Source organism: Gorilla gorilla, chromosome 9 (genome assembly GCF_029281585.2).
Source record: "Gorilla gorilla gorilla isolate KB3781 chromosome 9, NHGRI_mGorGor1-v2.1_pri, whole genome shotgun sequence".
Taxonomy (NCBI): domain Eukaryota; kingdom Metazoa; phylum Chordata; class Mammalia; order Primates; family Hominidae; genus Gorilla; species Gorilla gorilla.
In genome coordinates, this window is record NC_073233.2 from 119,727,848 (window position 1) to 119,746,308 (window position 18,461).

Below are 18,461 nucleotides of genomic sequence, written 5' to 3' on the forward strand. Positions count from 1 at the left end.
GAGATCCCAATAATAAAAGATGTGTATTTTGTCAGGGGAGGAGTGAGCTAAGGAGAGCTGGGTAGTAATAAATATTGTCACAGCTTTTCCTCATCAGCTGTAACAGAAACTTTGTCAGGGTGGCAGTCTTCAGTGACATCATCTTGACTCTCAAACACCAGCATCACACTCTTGGAGCAGGACACAGCACAGAGTAAGCCTCTAACAGTACTCATCTCTTCCAGGACAGAAGCAGCATGTAGACTTCCATCTCTGGTCATGAGGGCCCCGGCTCAGGACACATGTCTCAAGGTAAACTGTGCTGCCATAAAATATTTGACAGGAAAATAGGTAATGGGATAAGCTAAAATATAAACACTCCAATTGGATTTCAGGTGTAGTTTCAGCAAATTGGAAAGGGGAGCAAAGAAATTGTCAATGGTCTTAGAAATTCCCAGTCATTTAAAAGGAAAATACATTTCACTTGATTCCAGAAAAGAATCAGACTCTCCTAACTTCCAGTCAATGCTCTTGCCACTATCAAACAGCCAATCATCAATATCCTCCCATGATATTTCCTTTATTGAAATAAGAACATGGAGGCCTGGGAGGAAACATCTGAAAGGGAAAAATTTCAAGTATTTTTCTGTCTTTTCATTTCCTCTTTTAGATATGCTCCAGTTAAATTTTAAAAAGTAGTTGTCCTCCAGAGCCACAGACTGTCTTAGTTTTTTGTCTCTCATATAGCCTTGCTAAATACATATTTGTTGATTGAATCTTTAAACTCACAAGTAAAAATTTCTTGCACTGTAAAAATCTGAACTCACAGGTAAAAATTTTTGTTCATTCAATCATTATAGATCATGGAAACATCAATTAATTTCTAAATGCCAACATAATGAATACCAAAAAATTAACTTTAAAGAAGTATTTTGAACATTCTCCAATTAAATTCTTAGTAGATTCTAATCTAATTGCACTGTACATATTACAGCAATTTGAATCTGCCTGCCTTGATACCCGAGACTGATAACAATTAGTGAGGAAACAAATAGGGCAAGTTATTTTTTCCTCCAATAAGGACTTCCAAAAAGGGCAGGAGAAGGGATAAAATGAGAGAGAAAGGAAGAAAAAGAGAAGAAAGGAAGAAAAAGAGAAGAAAGGAAAGCGTGTCAGGGGAAATCCTGATCATTTTTATTTATTGTTAAACATAATATTTACTACTTAAAGTAAGTACCTGTCATATATAAACTAGAAATGGAAAGTAATTTTTTAAAAAAGTAATGAGTTGGGCACAGTGGCTCACACCTGTAATCCCACCACTTTGGGAGGTCAAGGATCACTTGAAGCCTGGAGTTCGAGACCAGCCTGGGCAAGAAAGTGAGGCCCTCTCTCCACAAAAAATTTAAAAATTAGCTAGGGGTAGTGGCTAATTAAAATTTTTTTTTTTTTTAAACAGAGTCTCACTCTGTCACCAAGGCTGGAGTGCAGTGGCGCCATCTCGGCTGACTGCAACCTCCACCTCCTGGGTTCAAGTGATTCTCCTGCCTCAGCCTCCTAAGTAGCTGGGATTACAGGTGCACGTCATCATGCCTGGCTAATTTTTGTATTTTTAGTAGAGACGGGGTTTCACCATGTTGGCCAAGCTGATCTTGAACTCCTGACCTCAGGTGATCCTCCCACCTCGGCCTCCCAAAGTGCTGAGATTGCAGGTGTGAGCCACCATGCCAGCCTAATTCTCCATAGAGACAGGGTCTTTACAGCACCTGTAGTCTCAGCTACTCAGGAGGCTGAGGTGGGAAGATCGATTGAGCCCAGGAGTTCGAGGCTATAGTGAGCTATGATGATGACACTGCACTCCAGCCTGGGTGACAGAGTGAGACCCTGCCTCTGAAAAACAAAACAAAACAAACAAACAGAAAGCAATGCTCAGCTACTTAATGTCTATTTGGCCTTGTAACATCAAAGAATGATTAGCTATCACACAAAAACAAGAAAGAGGTGGTATGAAAATAATATTGAAGAATCCTGAAACCAAGCCTTTTATCCTAGGGCTAATCTTTATCAAGTTATAATCTCTCTAGATCTCAGTTCTTTCATCCATAAAATAAAAAGATCACAGACTACATTTTAAGTTCCCTTCTAAATCTATGATTCTTTTTACTGGTTAAATTGGAAAAGCAGGGATAAAGAAGAATGAAATAAAGAATATTTTCAACTGATATACAGTCAATTCCGTTCTAATACTAGTTTCGAAAATGCAAATTTTTTCCAACAAAGGGATATATTAGGGAACACTTTGAGCATAATTTAATTTTTGCATTTGATTATGTCATTTAATTCACAGGAAACACTAGGTGAATGCAGAAAAGTACACTCAGTGGAACCAATCAGCATAGGAATACACATAGTGTACACATACACAAATATATCTACTGGCCTTCTCAGTTCACTGTGTTAGAAGCCACATCCACCCATTCACCTTTGCTATTATAACTTTTGTAAGATTTCAGATAATCCTTTTACTACTACAAGCTGCAATCCTTCCAATACCAGGCCACAAGCAAACTTCAAGTCTTCTGCAAAGTAAACAGCCACATTTATTGTAGTATTTATGCACTTTTAACCATTTAACATATGTAAAATCATGCTACCATTTTTAATCTTTTTTTAATTTTTATTTTTTTAGAGAGAGGGTCCTGCTATGTTGTCCAGGCTGGAGTGTAGTGGCATGACTGTAGGCTCACTGCAGCCTCAAACTCCTGGGCTCAAGCAGTCCTCTCACCTCAGCCTTTGAGTAGTTAGGACTACAGGCATGAGCCACCATACCTGGCTAACTTATTTTTTTTTTATTGTAGAGACGGAGTATCTCGCTATGTTGTCTCAAACTCCTAGCCTCAAGCTATCCTCCTGCCTCAGCCTCCCAAAGTGCTAGAATTATAGGCATGAGCCATCATGCATGGCTAATTTTTAATCTCTTTTTTAACTGACAAAGTTTTTTAAGTATTGTGTCCCTAACTCCGTTTTCCCAATAAGCTTTGTGGTTTTTACCACATATTAATTTTTCATAACTTTATATCTTATTGCAGCAGAACTGACTATATTACTGCTTAGGAAAAAAATCAATGACCAATCTATGTTTTCAAAGATAACAGATGGAGGACAGGCATGGTGGCTCATGTCTATAATCCCAGCGCTTTGAGAGGGCAAGATGGGAGGATTGCTTGAGACCACCCTGGGCAACACAGCAAGACTCTGTTTCTAGAAAAAATAAAACTATTAACTGTGCATGGTGATGCATGCCTGTAGTCCTAGCTACTCAGGAGCTTGAAGTGGAAGGATCACTTGAACCCAGGAATTTGAGGTTACAGTGAGCTATAATGGCACCACTGCACTCCAGCCTGGGTGACAGAGCAAGATCCAGTCTCTTAAAAAAGAAAGAAAACAGGAAAACTTCCAGCAAGTCTGCTTAAGCATTAAATTAAAGTCAGAAAAAAGTCTTTTTCTGTAAGCTCTCTCCTGAAGAGCTGTTTTTTCCTCCAAGGTTTCATCCATTGATTAGGTAGCTCCTAAATCATATACTAGATTTGGAGCTGGAAGTGTATCATTCACCTTGAAATAGTGAACAAAAATGTGAATTTTTCAAGAACTAAAGAGGTGACACTGAATGTATCTTCCAAATTTAGATCTTGATTCTGGCAGAAAATCTTGGCAATCTTGGCATGTACCCCTGTAAATGCTTCCTGTTCAATAATGAGATATTCAATAGCTACTCAATACCTACCATGAAAAAATATGCAGCAAAAACATTATTTCTGCAATATAGTTATAATGGTACAGTACAAACTACAGAACCTTTACACTTATTCACTCCTAATTCTTGATTAGCCCAGAGGTAAAGAAAATAGTGAAATAAAAAAAGTCATACATCTTTCCTCATTTCCGTGCAGAATAGAAACGGGACAGGCTGGAAGCACTTAGCATTGAAGCCAAAGGCTGGCTAAAACCTGCCACCCAGAGCTAAAGGTCCATGCCTAATTTTCATGATTCTGCCACCACAGATAAGCAAAAAAATCCTCGCATTCAAAGGGCTGGACACAGCTGCTACCCAGCAGACATAAATCACTTGTTTTTCCCTGCTTTTATCAGCCAGCATTTTGGTGACTCCTATTGGAATCCTGAAAAATCATCACCTTTTGGGTAAAGCTCATATAGAGTCATTTAATCAAATTTAACACTGTCTGACAGCAGAGAATATGGAAATATGATCTAAGACAACCAGTGATAAAAGCCTAAGAAATGTGCAAAAGACCACTGTAGATTTTCTAGCCAGCTTTCTCTCAACATCATTACCACAATGACGATGAATATTCATTATCCACTGAGAAAGCACGTAAAAGTGAACTACTGGGTATATGACACCGTCCTAGACACTATGGTGAACACAAAAGAAACAAAGTGCAGTCATTCTCTTCATGGCATTCACATATTTGATGTGGAAAGATATGATATCATAAATATTTAACTAAGACCAAGAAAATTAAACGGCTAAATGAACTGCACAGATAAATACTGAAGACACTTAAAGGAAGGTCTGCTCAATATGGACTTAAATAGTTCGCTTCAAAGAGGAAGTTAATTTTGATAGTGTGAGAAGAGACACAAGGGTAGTTCAGGCATAGTCACCAATATAAGTGAAGTCACTGGGGTGGAAAAGGCAATGATGAGTCTGGACACACTGGAATAAAATTACCAGGATGGGAAACAATAAAAAGAAGGAAGGGGAGAGATTGGGTTTCTTTACCTCGAATCTGTCTAATATACCATTATCAGATTAAGAACACTTGTGCAAGCATAAGAACATTGCATTTTTGCTACAGAGAGATATAATATCAAATATCATAATTCCAAAGTAGGTGCCATTTTACAGACAGAAACTGAAATTAAACAGAGAAGCTAACTAATTTGCCCAAGGTTATCGAGTTTAGCAACAGAGCTGAGGTTTGAATGCAGGCCTACTCAACTCCAAAGTCCACGCTCTTTCTTTTACTACTCCATTTTCACTACCTCTTCCTAAAGCAAAGCTCCGATAACATCACTCTGAATTCATACTGTCCCCCTATGACAGTGTATTTTCCCACCCTTTGACTGTCCAGCTTCTCTAGAATGATGCCCTGCACTCAGGAGACTCATATCTGCAGATAAAATTAAAATGACCTCTAACAGTCTACCCTGCCCAAGGGTATTTCCATTGTAACAGGAATCAGAGCCTTAAATTAAAAGAATAAAGCTCTAATACAAGCCATGTGGTAGAAACGCCTATCTTAAAAGGGAACAGCTCAAGGCTGTGTCTTTAAGTGTCCATTTTCATAGCCTATAGTTAAAGCTCATACAATAAGAATCTCACTCATAAACCCTGAGGGTCTCCATGGAACTCTAACCAGCCCCAATCTGGGAGACAAAAGACCAGATGTGGCTGCAGGTTTGCTTCAGAAGAGAATTGGAAGTCTCGCTATTTTACATTTTAAGCATATGACATAAGAAAATGTAAATTAAATGTAGCTGACATTTAAACTGTTACATATTTCTTTAACGGACAGGTTATCAAAAAATGTGCTTTCTAATAATTCTAGACAATGATCTTACACTGTCTTTGTGACCCAAGAGGAGCATTATCTTTATTACTTCTTACCTTTTTCATTATCAAAGATTTCACAGGTATCAAATGTCAAAAGTGTCATCTTTCAAAGGAACTGAAGTAAAATTCGCATGGGATCTCAGAATGTGTAAAGACAAGTAGGGAGAAGATCATGGCCCTGACAGAGGCTGCTCCCTGGCATTCAGTATGGAAACAGTCTTTACTGTTCATTTGTTAAAACCGGAATATACTAATAGCTAGGTCAAAGGTCCACCTGATAACTTGAAAGTTCCCCATCAAGGATTTTAATAGGCCAAGGAATTATATGAGTTTCAGGATAATGGTTCAAATTTCTACCGTAAGAAAACTTTCAGCCTACCCAAAACCTTCAAAATTAAATTATACATTTTACATAGAAAATAAAGAGGTTAATTTGAATATAAAAGTGATACTGTTTACTGTTTTTCAACAAAAGCTGTTATACCCCTCATCCTAAAAAATATCAGTTTTTTTTCAGAGACAGGGTCTCACTCTGTTGCCCAGGCTGGAGTGCAGTAGCGGAATCATGGCCTACTGCAGCCTTGAACTCCGGGGCTCAAGTGATCCTCCTGCCTCAGCCTTCTGAAGGGCTGGGATTACAGGCGTAAGCCACCACACCTGGCTTATTTTTTAATTTTTTGTAGAAATGCGATCTTGCTATGTTGCCCAGGCTGGTCTCGAACTTCTGAACTCAAGCAATTATCCCGCCTATCTCCCAAAGTGCTGGGATTATAGGTGTGAGCCATAGCACCCGGCCTTAAAAAAATTGCTTTCTAAGAAATTCTCATTTTATCAATGCTCTAATATACACGCCAACAGACTTTTAGGCATAGAATTCTTTTCAGAGAAGCAAGAAGAGAATGTAGCCCTTACATATCTGGACGGCTCTTCTAGATTCTGGTCATTCATGTCAGTAGGAACAATCCGGGTGGCCAGTGGTCCTTCTGCAAAAGGTTTTGGTAACTGACCTCTGAACTCTGATGGAATGAACTGAAGCTGCCAACTGTCAGAAACACAAGGAGAATAAGAAAAACACAGGGGGATAATATTGCTAAATGTACTTGAAACAAACAAGCCAGAAAAATCATGTGAAAAACATTTCTCTTGAAGAAAAAATATTTCTGCTAAAACCTCAACCAGGGAGCATAGAGGCAGAGGTCACAAGTCAGTCCAAAATCATTGAGAAATTTACAATTAGATGTCTCTTGACCCATTTCACCAACTGTTAGCAGTGAAATTCACAACCAAATGGTCATATCATCAAAAAACCAGAGAAGTGCCAATGCTTATTGTAATTACTATGTGGGCAAAGAGACTTATCAAATAAAGCAAATTATCAGGTGTAGAGAAAAAGAATGAAATGTAATATATGGCACTGAGAACACACTATGGGAGAAATACTTTGTTCTGGAGTAACCCTCAAACATATCTTTATCTACAAAACTATTTCAAACGTAAAAGGCAAAGGCTAAAGTCAACACTTAAAAAACAAGTTTTAATTTAATCATTAATGACTGACACAGGGTCTTTATGAAGCATAAGAAACTACTACCCAGTAAAGCCAAGCTACTGAAGCCATTTCTCAAATGGAGCAACATGACTCATCTTAACCAGATTTCCCTTTAACCTACACAGGACTCTTCTCTGGCCAAATGAAGCAAACTACAAAGAACTTTAGGGCCTATACTCTCAGAACCACAGAAAGCATAAAGGAAACTTGTATAGACATTTTAACCACAGCCTTCCCCAGTGTCCACATAATGGTGGAGAACTTTCACTGCTGTTGGGTCAAGAATGTCTTCTCTCTTCTAGCTGGAGTTTCTAGACCACTTTTAGAAGAGGATTAACATCAGATAATTATAGAAATGTAAATATGAATCCCCAGGAAGAGCCACTGGCAAAAGCCTAGGACCCAGGGCATTTTCAGAAGTCCCCAGACACCTGCAGTTATGGGCAGTGCAGAATGTCTACCTAGACCCAGCCCTCAGCCTAATAAGCATAATGAACACAGGAGGCAGGTACACAGTACACAGGCCCCACAGCTCTCCGACGTGGTAAATAATTCAATAACTCTCTGTGAAAACTCCAAAAGAAAACAAAAATTAAAAGACACTGATATAGAACTGCTCTATTTACTCCTTCGTTTAAAACCCTAGGAATTAAAGGACAACTTACTTGTCAGGAAGAAGGAAGCTGCTGGGAAATCGATACCACTCTTTTCCTACACAGACATTCACAGGTCTGCCTTCTGGGACAGTGTGGATGGTTGGGTCTGTAGCAATTCGGTAAAATTCTGGATACAAATCAAGGGGCCCGTGATATCCTGGAAGGGAGAACAGTTAGTGAGAGCCAGAGATGAGTAAGATGAGATTCTGACTTAAATTATACTGCTCATTAATGTCGCACTGTAAGCCACAGGAAATTTAAAAGGCAGGAAGGGCCATAGCCATTCCAGCATGAAGCCTGCTCTGCAGGTATAAAATGTCTCTCTAGCTGGGAACATGGTTACAGCAGAGGCCCTATTCTGCAAAAAATAATTGGCTTTCTTGCCCCTCTCTATGCTCCTTCTTCTTTTTACCTTCATTTTCCTTGAGAATATTTTAATATTATGGATCCAAACAATGATTATAAGAAAGAATATAATCATGAAAAGTTAGCCCAAATTTGCATTTTAAGTTTAAGGCTTCCTTAATTTATCAGCATCCATTAAAAGAAAAAAACAACAAAAATAGACAAAAAATGTACAGTTAATCACACTAAAAGGAATTCTCAATCTTCTCTTCAATCCTAAGATACAGAAGTCATATGCCACTCATTAATATTAAGTCTACAGGTTCTCTTTTTAGAAATGGCTTCTTAGTATAAGCCAAATACGTATTATATAATCATGAATCAAGTAAAACCTAAGAGGAAATGACTCGTCAGTGTAGGTTAAGATATTCTTAGAAGATCTACCTCTGAACAGTGCCACAGAGCGAGAAAATGACAAGAGCCCAAACAGGAAGACAGTTCCTAATGCCAGCCAATTCGATGTCACAGTATAGTGCTCCAGGCGATATCGTTGAAACACAAAGTGGTAACATTTCTGGAAGTACAGAAAACTGTGCTGATAAAAGAAAATATAATTTGTAGAATATACATAATTACAAGACATCACAGTAACATCAAGAGCGAAGCCAAAAAAGAGGTTCTATTAGGGATCTGAGCATTTGCCAACAGTGAGGTACCTACTCCAAACTCTAAGATAAAAGCCAACTCCTCTAAGACTACCTGTAGTCTTGGCCAGGCAGAGGGCTTGCCAACAATAAAATCTCACTAGCTTCATAGGAAAATTATTTGAATATTTTGCTAGCATTTACAGTCCTAATAAGTTATTTTTTTAAATATTTAAGCAATGCTTTTTTGGTAGTTTTGATATATAAAGTATTTCAATTTGTTTTTGATATAATGAGTACTAATCTTCACTATCAAAGTTTTTATCAAAGCTATTAGTATCAAAAAAAGGTCTCATGACCAAATAAGAAAAAAGAATTCCCCTTATAGAACACTAGGAACATGCTCTTAATTATATGCTGAATGACTTTACAAACTAGATGAATATAATATAAACACACATGCATGAATTCTGCTGTCTTTGAGTACCTTCTACTCAGACTTCTTCCCTTCCTTCCTTCCCTTCTAGACAGAAACTACTTACAGAAAGCAATTTTCCAATATATAACAAATGGCATAAATCTGTTTGAACCTTTTTCATATTTTTTGGAATCTATCCTGAGGAATCAATCCAAATATCTAAATGAAGATATTTATCCTAGCAGTATTTATAATACTGAATAAATGAACAACCTAAATTCTACCATGACTTATATCCAATAATTACATTATATAAAATCAAGTCAATATATTACATAGTACATAATAATGCTATATATTATATCCAACTCAGAACATTCTACAGCTACTAAAATGATAAGCACAGAGAATGTTACAATATTAAATTAAAAGGGATATAAAGTGGCTGGGCGCGGTGGCTCACGCCTGTAATCCCAGCACTTTGGGAGGCCGAGACAGAAGGATCACAAGGTCATGAGATCGAGACCATCCTGGCTAACACAGTGAAAACCCCGTCTCTACTAAAAATACAAAAATTAGCCGGGCGTGGTGGCGGGTGCCTGTAGTCCCAGCTACCCGGGGGGCTGAGGCAGGAGAATGGTGTGAACCCGAGAGGCAGAGCTTGCAGTGAGCCGAGATTGCGCCACTGGACTCCATCCAGCCTGGGCAACAGAGCAAGATTCCGTCTCAAGAAAAAAAAAAAAGGGGGGGGGATATAAAGTTACATGTATACTTATTATCACAACTATAACAAACCTTGGTATATGATATACAAAAATGCTGGGAGGAGTTTTTGTTAGGTTAATGTGACTAATTTTGCTTTTACTACTTCCTAAATTATCTGCAATAAAGTTCAATTACTTTTATAATTAAAATTATTTTTTAAAACTATCACCTAATATTGATGAACCTTGAAAACATTATGTTAAGAAAAGCCAGTCACAAAAGACCACATATCATATGTTTCCATGTACAGGAAATGTTCAGAATAGGCAAATCTATAGGAACAGAAAGTAGATTAATGGTTACTTAGGGCTGGTGAGATATGAGAAAGGGAATGGGGGAACAATAGCTAAAGGGTACAGGGTTTTTGATCTAAAACTGACTGTGGTGACAACTGCACACATCTGTGAATAGACTAAAAACCACTGAATCATACCCTTTAAATAGGTAAACTGTATGGTTTGTGAATTATATCTCAAAAAACCTGTTAAGAAAAAAACCTATCATCCTAATTATTTTTTTTCTGCCAACTGCAAATGGTAGCAGAGGGCAATATAGGGTTCTGAGGCTACTGAAGCCGTAAGTACAGAGATATTCAAACAGAGTTAAGATGAGCTCTGCCAGAGAATTGACCTGGGCAGGTTTTCAACCAGGATTACAAAGTGCCCCATACTGTGAACTGCCTGCTGTGATCCCAAACTCTTGAGCAAGTTTTGTTATGATCTAGCAGTTCAAAGAGCAGACGTTCCATTACCTCTGCCACAGAATGGAATTCTGCAATTGGATTCCTGTTGGTAACAGAGGCAAAGTAACACACAAATTAACACTGCAAACATGTAATCAGCAAATACAAGTATGGTAAACAGCTAAGCAATCAATATAAGAAGGTTTAATAATATGATCTATATCAGGTTTAATGTTATGGATAAAATATCTTAGGTGGAAGCATTCTGTAATTTGCACTTAAGTTTGTGAGCAATTATTTAATAAGTAAAAAAGAATGAGGCAGATACACTTCTCCCTGAAACTCACCTGAAGTGCAGAGAGAGCCACGGCGCCACAGAGACATATAAGTGGATACACAGGGAAAAGAAATCTCTCCTCTTTGTGAGGCTGGATGAAGAAAATTATAAACCAAATATACATTGGAGCCAAGGTAAGCCAATATGGGTGGCCTAAATTCTGAACTGCAAGACACAGAAAAACACCCATCTTTCATTATATTAGAACAAAACAACATATTTAGTTTTAGTGTTATCTTGATCTCAAATTTAGGAGTATGCCCTAGGACACTCCATAGAATGTTTCTACTCTTGTATTCACACTTTCTCCAATGCCATAAAGGCATCAAAAGGAGAGAAGAATATACTCCTTAGCTCTCCCAAGAGATCTAAACTCTAACAACAAGCACACTACTAGATTTGGTTAGGACACATATAAACATCAAGTTAATGGCTAATAGAACTTAATAAATTCTATGTTAGATGAAGGAAAAAAAAGCCGTCTCCTTTAATGAGTCCTGCCACTAAGACGAAAAGTTCCTGAGTTTAACCAAAAGCATAACATAAATTCATTTCTGGGGTTTTAATTCCAATGTTCTGTTTAATTGGTGTCTCTTATCTATACACCAATCAGTCTGTTCAAATAGCCATGGATCAAAGGAAAACAAAATTGTTGGATTCTCAAATTCATTACTGGTTTTCATCAAGCCACAAATGACGGAGTTTGTTTCAAGGCAAACATAAAAATGCTCTTAAAGGAAGTTCAGTGATTGTTTTCTCTCCATTTTGCAATACTCATCCACTCCGGATCCCCAAATTGGAACAAAAATGTACTTAAAGCATGTGAAAGAATTAAAGGAATGTAATGAACACTAAAACCCAAGAACCTGCTGGAAAATTCCCGTGGTTAGGTACATGAGAAATGAGAGATAAGCCTGCAACCCACAGTGAAGGCATCTCCTACTGCGTTTACAGGAGTGATAATGAGCAATGCAAATGCGGGCAAATGGTAGATAGACAGCGCCCCCTGGTGTCCACCATGTTAACGGTAAGCCAGTTTACAAGATCAGGATTATCGTCAAGATCCACTTTAGCTATGCCTAATTTAGCATTCCTAGGCTATCACTTTCACTGTAGAAATTCTTTAGGGATAAAAATTCTTGAACTACAATAACAAGATTTTGTTTCAACTTTTGCTCTAAGACATTATGGGATTTTAGATAATAATTTAGAATATATACCTTTCTAGGTAGTATATTTCAAGGGGGAGGTTTTTTGTTTTTTGTTTTTTGAGACAGAGTCTCTCTCTGTCACCCAAGCTGGAGTGCAGTGGCACAATCTCAGCTCACTGCAACCTCTACCTCCCAGGTTCAAATGATTCTCCTGCCTCAGCCTCCTTAGTAGCTGGGATTACAGGCATGCATCAACACACCAGGCTAACTGTTGTATTTTTAGTGGAGATGGGGTTTCACAGCATTGGCCATGCTGGTCTTGAACTTCTGACCTCAGGTGATCCACCCGCCTCGGCCTCTCAAAGTGCTGGGATTACAGGCGTGAGCCACTGTGCCTGGCCTAAGGTGGGGTTTTTTAATTAGAAGAAAATAAATCCACTTATTGTCCACAAGTAAACAGTCCTTTTCTCTTCTGTACCTTAAAGGCTAACGAGTAATCTTTTTTTAATAAGGCAAAAAATTTTGAAATGTCCTCCATAAAATATACAAAATCACAACCACAGCTAGATATGATGAAATCAAGAGTAATTTCTTTCCTGCTTCTTAATAATTTTCTATGGTTTGGGTGACTTTTTTTTTCTCTTGAGACAGGGTCTCGCTCTGTCACCCAGGCTGGAGTGTAGTGGCACAACCATGGCTCACTGTAGCCTTGACCTCCTAGGCTTAAGCAATCCTCCCACCTCAGCCTCCCAAGTAGCTGGGACTACAGGTGTGCATCACCATGCCCGGTTAATTTTTTAATTTTTTTGTAGTGACAGGGTCTTGCTATCTCACCCAGGCTGGTCTTGAACTCCTGGGTTCAAGCAATCCTCCCACCTCGTGCTCCCAAAATACTGGGATTATAGGCATGAGCCACTGTGCCTGGTCTTTTTTCTCTTAAAAAAGTATTGGTTCTATTCTAAAATCACATAAAAATATAAAGAAAAAAACAGAAAATGTTTTCTTACTAGGTAGATATGTGCATACATTATGCATTTTAAACCAATATTTTATACTTAAAATTTTATCATACTGTAGAGAACAGCTTAATATCCTGTTTTTTTACTGATGTTACAAGCATTTCCAAATTTTCCACAAGCATAAATAATTATTATTGTTGTTTTTAAAAACAGAGACACAGGTCTCACTATGTTGCCCAGAGTGGTCTCGAACTCCTGGGCTCAAGCAATCCTCCCACCTTAGCCTCCCGGGCAGCTGGGACTATATGCACGTGCCACTGCTCCCAGCTATCATAAATTATTTTTATAGTCAGAAAAATAGCTATTTTCAAAAAAAGAAAAAGTGATCCTTAAGAAATAGAAGGGATAGAGGAATAAGTTAACACCTCAAGGGAGCAAACAGCTGAGTCTAAAATGTGGGACATTATGCAAGATGATGGCCTGGTTTCTTTAAAGAAATCTTTGAAACAAAAAAAGTAAGATGGGGGTCTTCTTAAAAAGCTTAAGAAGTATAACACTAAATTCAGTATGTGACCCTTGTTGAGATTCTGCTTTAAACTAACTATAAAAGGCTATTTTTCAGATAATCTAGGAAATCAATGGGTATTAGATGATATTAAGAAATTACTGATAATTTTATTAGGATAATGGCATTATGGCTACGTTGAAACAAAAGTCCTAACACCAAAGAAAAGTGACTCTGAAGGCTGCTCTAATATTCTTATAATACAACGAACTCATTATAAACCATTAATAGTAGAAAAGCAGAATGGAGGTGGGATGGGGGAACTGATCATATGGCATCCAAATCAGACTGCAAAGTCTGAAATTAAATCTTTTTCCAAACCTCATATGAATTTCTGTTCAAATCTGTCTTCCATAAAAGAAATGAGAGGCACTAGATATCCAGAGCCACGACAACTTGAGAAAACACCAGCTGTGCACTACAGAATCAGAGCAAGCAAAGCAAACGACAAACCAAACTTTCTCCAATAAGGCAGACACAGAAACAAAAAGGAACAAAGAAAAGCATCATGCTTCTGAGGAAGTCCAAAGCTTCCTTTACTTCACTATCAAATTTGGGGAAATCCCTGTATGGTTCAGATTTTATACTTTCGTTTGAAGTACTATCTCGTGGATTACCTTAAGCAACCTATCAGGTTAATATACACTTCTTTAAAAGATAGAAAACTCAAATAGGCTTGTTCTCTTCTGAGATTTTTTTTGAGATGGAGTTTTGCTCTTGTCGCTCAGCTGGAGTGCAGCGGCGCAGGGTCTTAGCTCACTACAACCTCTGCCTCCTGGGTTCAAGCGATTCTCCTGCCTCAGCCTCCCTAGTAAGTGGGATTACAGGCATCCACCACCATGTCTGGCTAATTTTTGTGTTTTTAGTAGAGATGGGGTTTCACCACGTTGGCCAGGCTGGTTTTAATTCCTGACCTCAGGTGATACACCCGCCTCGGCCTCCCAAAGTGCTGGGATTACAGATGTGAGCCACTGCGCCCGGCCTCCTTCTGAGATTTTATAAATATTTTTACTTCCCTGAGTGATTGTGTAAATTATATTGACTTCCTCACTTAAAGCAATAATAAAGCTCTTCCTCCTGTCAATTTAATTTGCCACAATTCACCAAATCTTCACAAGGGTTCAATGGATCAACAAACACAGACTGAAAATTCAGTAAGCCAACCATTTCCATAGGAAGAATGTGGAAAATAAAGTAAGTAGGATTTTCCTTCAGTTCTTGGTATACACCATTACTTGCTCTTTCCTCCCAAAACACCTACCATCTCTTATGCCACTCACCATGAAATCTCTGCAGCAGGTATTCCATAAGAGAAGTCAGTGGTAGGACTAGAAGAGCCAAAGCAAAGGCTACATTGAAATTCAGAAATCCATTAATTAAATAGAAATACCAGGGTTCTGTACCTGAGGGAGACATAAAGGTAAGAAATCATTAGTGGATGCCTTTAACACCTATTACGGTGCTTGACATATAATGTTCTTTGTTGGAGTAACACTGATGATCCTATGCCTCATGGGAATGAGAGTCCACAGCCCACTCTTCCCATGCTAAGCTACACAAAAGAAGCACAAGAGCGAGATGGAAGAGAATGGGATTGGTCATGAGGATTTAGGGAGAAATCAAGTTTCAAATAGTTAGCTGTATTTTCTATACTGACCACTATATCTAGCCCAAATTGCTATGCCCCAATGGAACTAATACTTTTGAAAAGCACCAAATAATTTAAATAGCTTTAGAGCCACATAGGGCTAAAATAATAAAACTGCCATTTCAATTTAACTATTCTCTCAACATCGCGCAGACCAAAGGAAAGAGTGATAAAAGAACTTAGTTGGTGGCTGGGTGTGGTGGCTCATCATGCCTGTAATCCCAGCTACTAGGAAGGCTGAGATGGGAGGATTGCTTGAGCCCAGGAGGTTAAGGCTGCAGTGGGCTGTGGTCGTGCCGCTGCACTCCAGCCTGGGCGACACAGTGAGACCCTGTCTCAAATAAAAATAAAAATAAGGAACTGAGTTTGAGCTATTCAGGCCTCTCCCATTTTGTTTTCACCTGCTTGTCCCATTTACATTCTAGCATCTTTCCCCTTGATATGCTCAACCACTTATAGTCGCGTACATTGGGCAACATGTGTTTGGTATAAAGCAACAACCTGTTTTTCTTAGATCATGTTCAGAGACCCAGGCCTTGCTGAGAAGCTTTAAGGACTCAGAATGAAGCAAAATCACTAAAAACACAAGTCTTACTCACACTATTTTTTATTCTTTAACTCAAAATCCTTACACCCAAATGATGAGAAACAGACCCCCTCTGCACATTTAGCAGGTTTTTCATCTGCTTTTCCCCTCTGTATGATTACTTCAATCAAGCAGTGAATGACACATGCGGGTTTTAATCACTGTGTGTTGTGACACCCGCCTTGCACCATAGCAATTTCCTGCAATCAGCATTGCTTAAAAGGGTAATCAGAAGGCAGAGGAATAGTCAGAAAAACCTGACATTCTTGCAGCTTGCACAGCAAAATAAGATTAGAAACCAAACCCATAATGCTAGAAACATTTAGGGGAGAAGTAAGAGGGAGGGAGGTTACACTAAGGAAAAGTTCAAGTTCAACTGTGCGTCACCTTTGGGGGAAGCTCACTCCTTCCTGTCTTAATACAATGATAGAGATTATTCATGAACAGAGGTCCTATTCCAGGCCCAGTTCATTAGAGACATTTTAATCTTGTATTCTTTACAAATATGCATTTGGGTTATAGAAAACTAACGGATGGTTTTATTTTCAAATCAAAAATGTCTTTTCTGAATCTTAATTAGAATTTAACAACATTATTTTTTAAACCGAGTCCTTTAGGATCCAATTTCCAGAGAGGTAAGCTTTTGCACAATCCTCTCCTGACCACCAGTGCGGAGGCAGTGCTAGCAACCTCTGACTCACCTTTTTCTTAACAGGATTCTGGAAATCTGAGCTTGTGAAGAAAAACCATAGAGTGACCAGACAGAAAAGGGGTTATCCTTTCTATTATCTATTACAGATGTTAAGCACCAATAGGAAAAAGCCACTTGTCTCTTTGATATTTGCAAACATAGACTGTTTTTTTCAAGAAAGCACTTTAGCTTCCAGAAAATAATTGTCTCTAACACAATTTACTATACCCTCCTGTTACAGCTATCTTTTTATCTAGGTATACTGTACTCTGAGATGAGGAAACAAAAGTATTAAGCTGGTAAATGCAATCATTTTTATGTATTCAGAGCTCATAAATCAAGTTTCCAACTAGGCTGTGAACATTTCATAACAGACTGTTATTTCCCTGAAAGATGGGGCAAAAATTGGGGGATAAGCCAAAAGTGAAGAAGGTTCAAGTGTTAACAGTCTTAAAAACAAGGGCAAAAGGGAACAAAAAGAGTGACTTCTATCAGCCAGAGTCCTCCCCTGCTTGATGACACATCTGCCTTAGGAAAGAAAAGGGCATAAACTTTTATCTCTTTTCAGGGAGATATTCAATGCTGCTGCTCAGAAAACATCAGAGCTGAACTATGCAAAAAACCATGTCAGAATGACAAGCTAAACGCTGAACTGGTGCAAGATGTTTAGGTGAAGGAAAGCTGGCAGCAGGGTCTCTGCAGGGAGTGACTCACCCACCCTCCCTTTATGGAAAGTGCCTCAAGTCCTTTCAATCAAATGAGCTAAGGGAAGCTTTCAAAGAAGCTAAAAGAAGGGATAATGTTTATTGCTCCATAGATTGAATGAAGGAGAACTACTTCCCAAAGTTATAATTTTATAGACCTGTAGGAACTAAATCATAGTAAGTCATCCTTATAAATGTCAAATTTGTACCACCGAAAGGGAAAAGCCACTAAGTTCAAGATAAATGATTAACAAAAGAGCAAAGGCTCTAGAACAGTTCTGGCTGGCAGTGAATTCTAAGCAGGACTGATAAGACCCCACTGGGGCTTCTTCCTCTGCCACTGCAATTATGGAAACCTGTGGGCCTCCCAACAGAGGGCGTTTGCGGGTATCGTCTGAAACTTTCCATCCAGTGATCAGACAGATGTTGATAAAACACATAAACAGGCAATGGGATCCTGTCCTAAGCTGCAAAGTGGCAACCTGAGCAGACTCACTGTTCTTTCTGAGGCAAGAGTATTTCCTGTAAGTGTATTCTCATGCCTTCTCCAGGCCTGCACACTCCTCAGCAGAGAGCACCACTCTTCACTCACCAGACAAAAATACTTGCCAGCATCAACATCTGAGAACTTGAAATGTTATGAGGGGCAAAATCAGTGACAAGACCAATCACTTTCTTTTCTGCAACACTAAATTTCGCCTCTTGATCTCTGACCCCACAGAGACGTTTTGCCTAAGACTTCGCAATTCTAGTCTCTCCTATTCTAAATTTTCTAAGTGCCAAATGTTCTTTACCTTATCCAAACACTCCTTCTTTCTTCAACAAAAGGGTCTGGTACAGCGCTCCCATGTAAAAGGAGAACTTGCCAGTGTGCACGTCACTCTGACACTCAAGCTCGCTAGGGGCTCCTGATCACTTTCCAAACCAAAATGCACAAACCTTCAAAGGTATAATTTTCCACCTATTCTATAGATTGGATCCTATCTTCTCCCACCCTCAACTCATGCTCTCTGCTTTAGTAAGCTTATTCTCTGGTAAAGTCTCAGTAGCCAAACTCCAGGGTTTTGCTAAGGGTCTTGTTTTCAGTGCAAAGAACACGGGCTTTGAAGTCAGACAACACTAGACTCTTATCCCACTTTTGCTA

The 18,461-nt window shown here is 38.7% G+C and overlaps 1 protein-coding gene across 7 annotated transcripts in view; it reads right to left on the minus strand.

The window, feature by feature from the left end:
• The window catches only part of ALG9 (ALG9 alpha-1,2-mannosyltransferase), a 97,390-nt gene that overhangs the window by 47,812 nt on the left and 31,117 nt on the right, over nucleotides 1-18,461 (minus strand). For 5 of the 7 annotated variants that reach the window (XM_055355502.2, XM_019036649.4, XM_063693516.1 and 2 more), the window contains 5 exons: nucleotides 14,969-15,091; nucleotides 11,024-11,178; nucleotides 8,612-8,762; nucleotides 7,832-7,979; nucleotides 6,530-6,659 (listed from right to left, as the gene is read on the minus strand). In XM_055355502.2, the coding sequence (XP_055211477.2) occupies nucleotides 6,530-6,659; nucleotides 7,832-7,979; nucleotides 8,612-8,762; nucleotides 11,024-11,178; nucleotides 14,969-15,091 (707 nt within the window). The remainder of the gene's footprint in view (nucleotides 1-6,529; nucleotides 6,660-7,831; nucleotides 7,980-8,611; nucleotides 8,763-11,023; nucleotides 11,179-14,968; nucleotides 15,092-18,461) is intronic. The other 2 variants (XM_019036650.4, XM_055355503.2) reach the window with 1 other exon arrangement.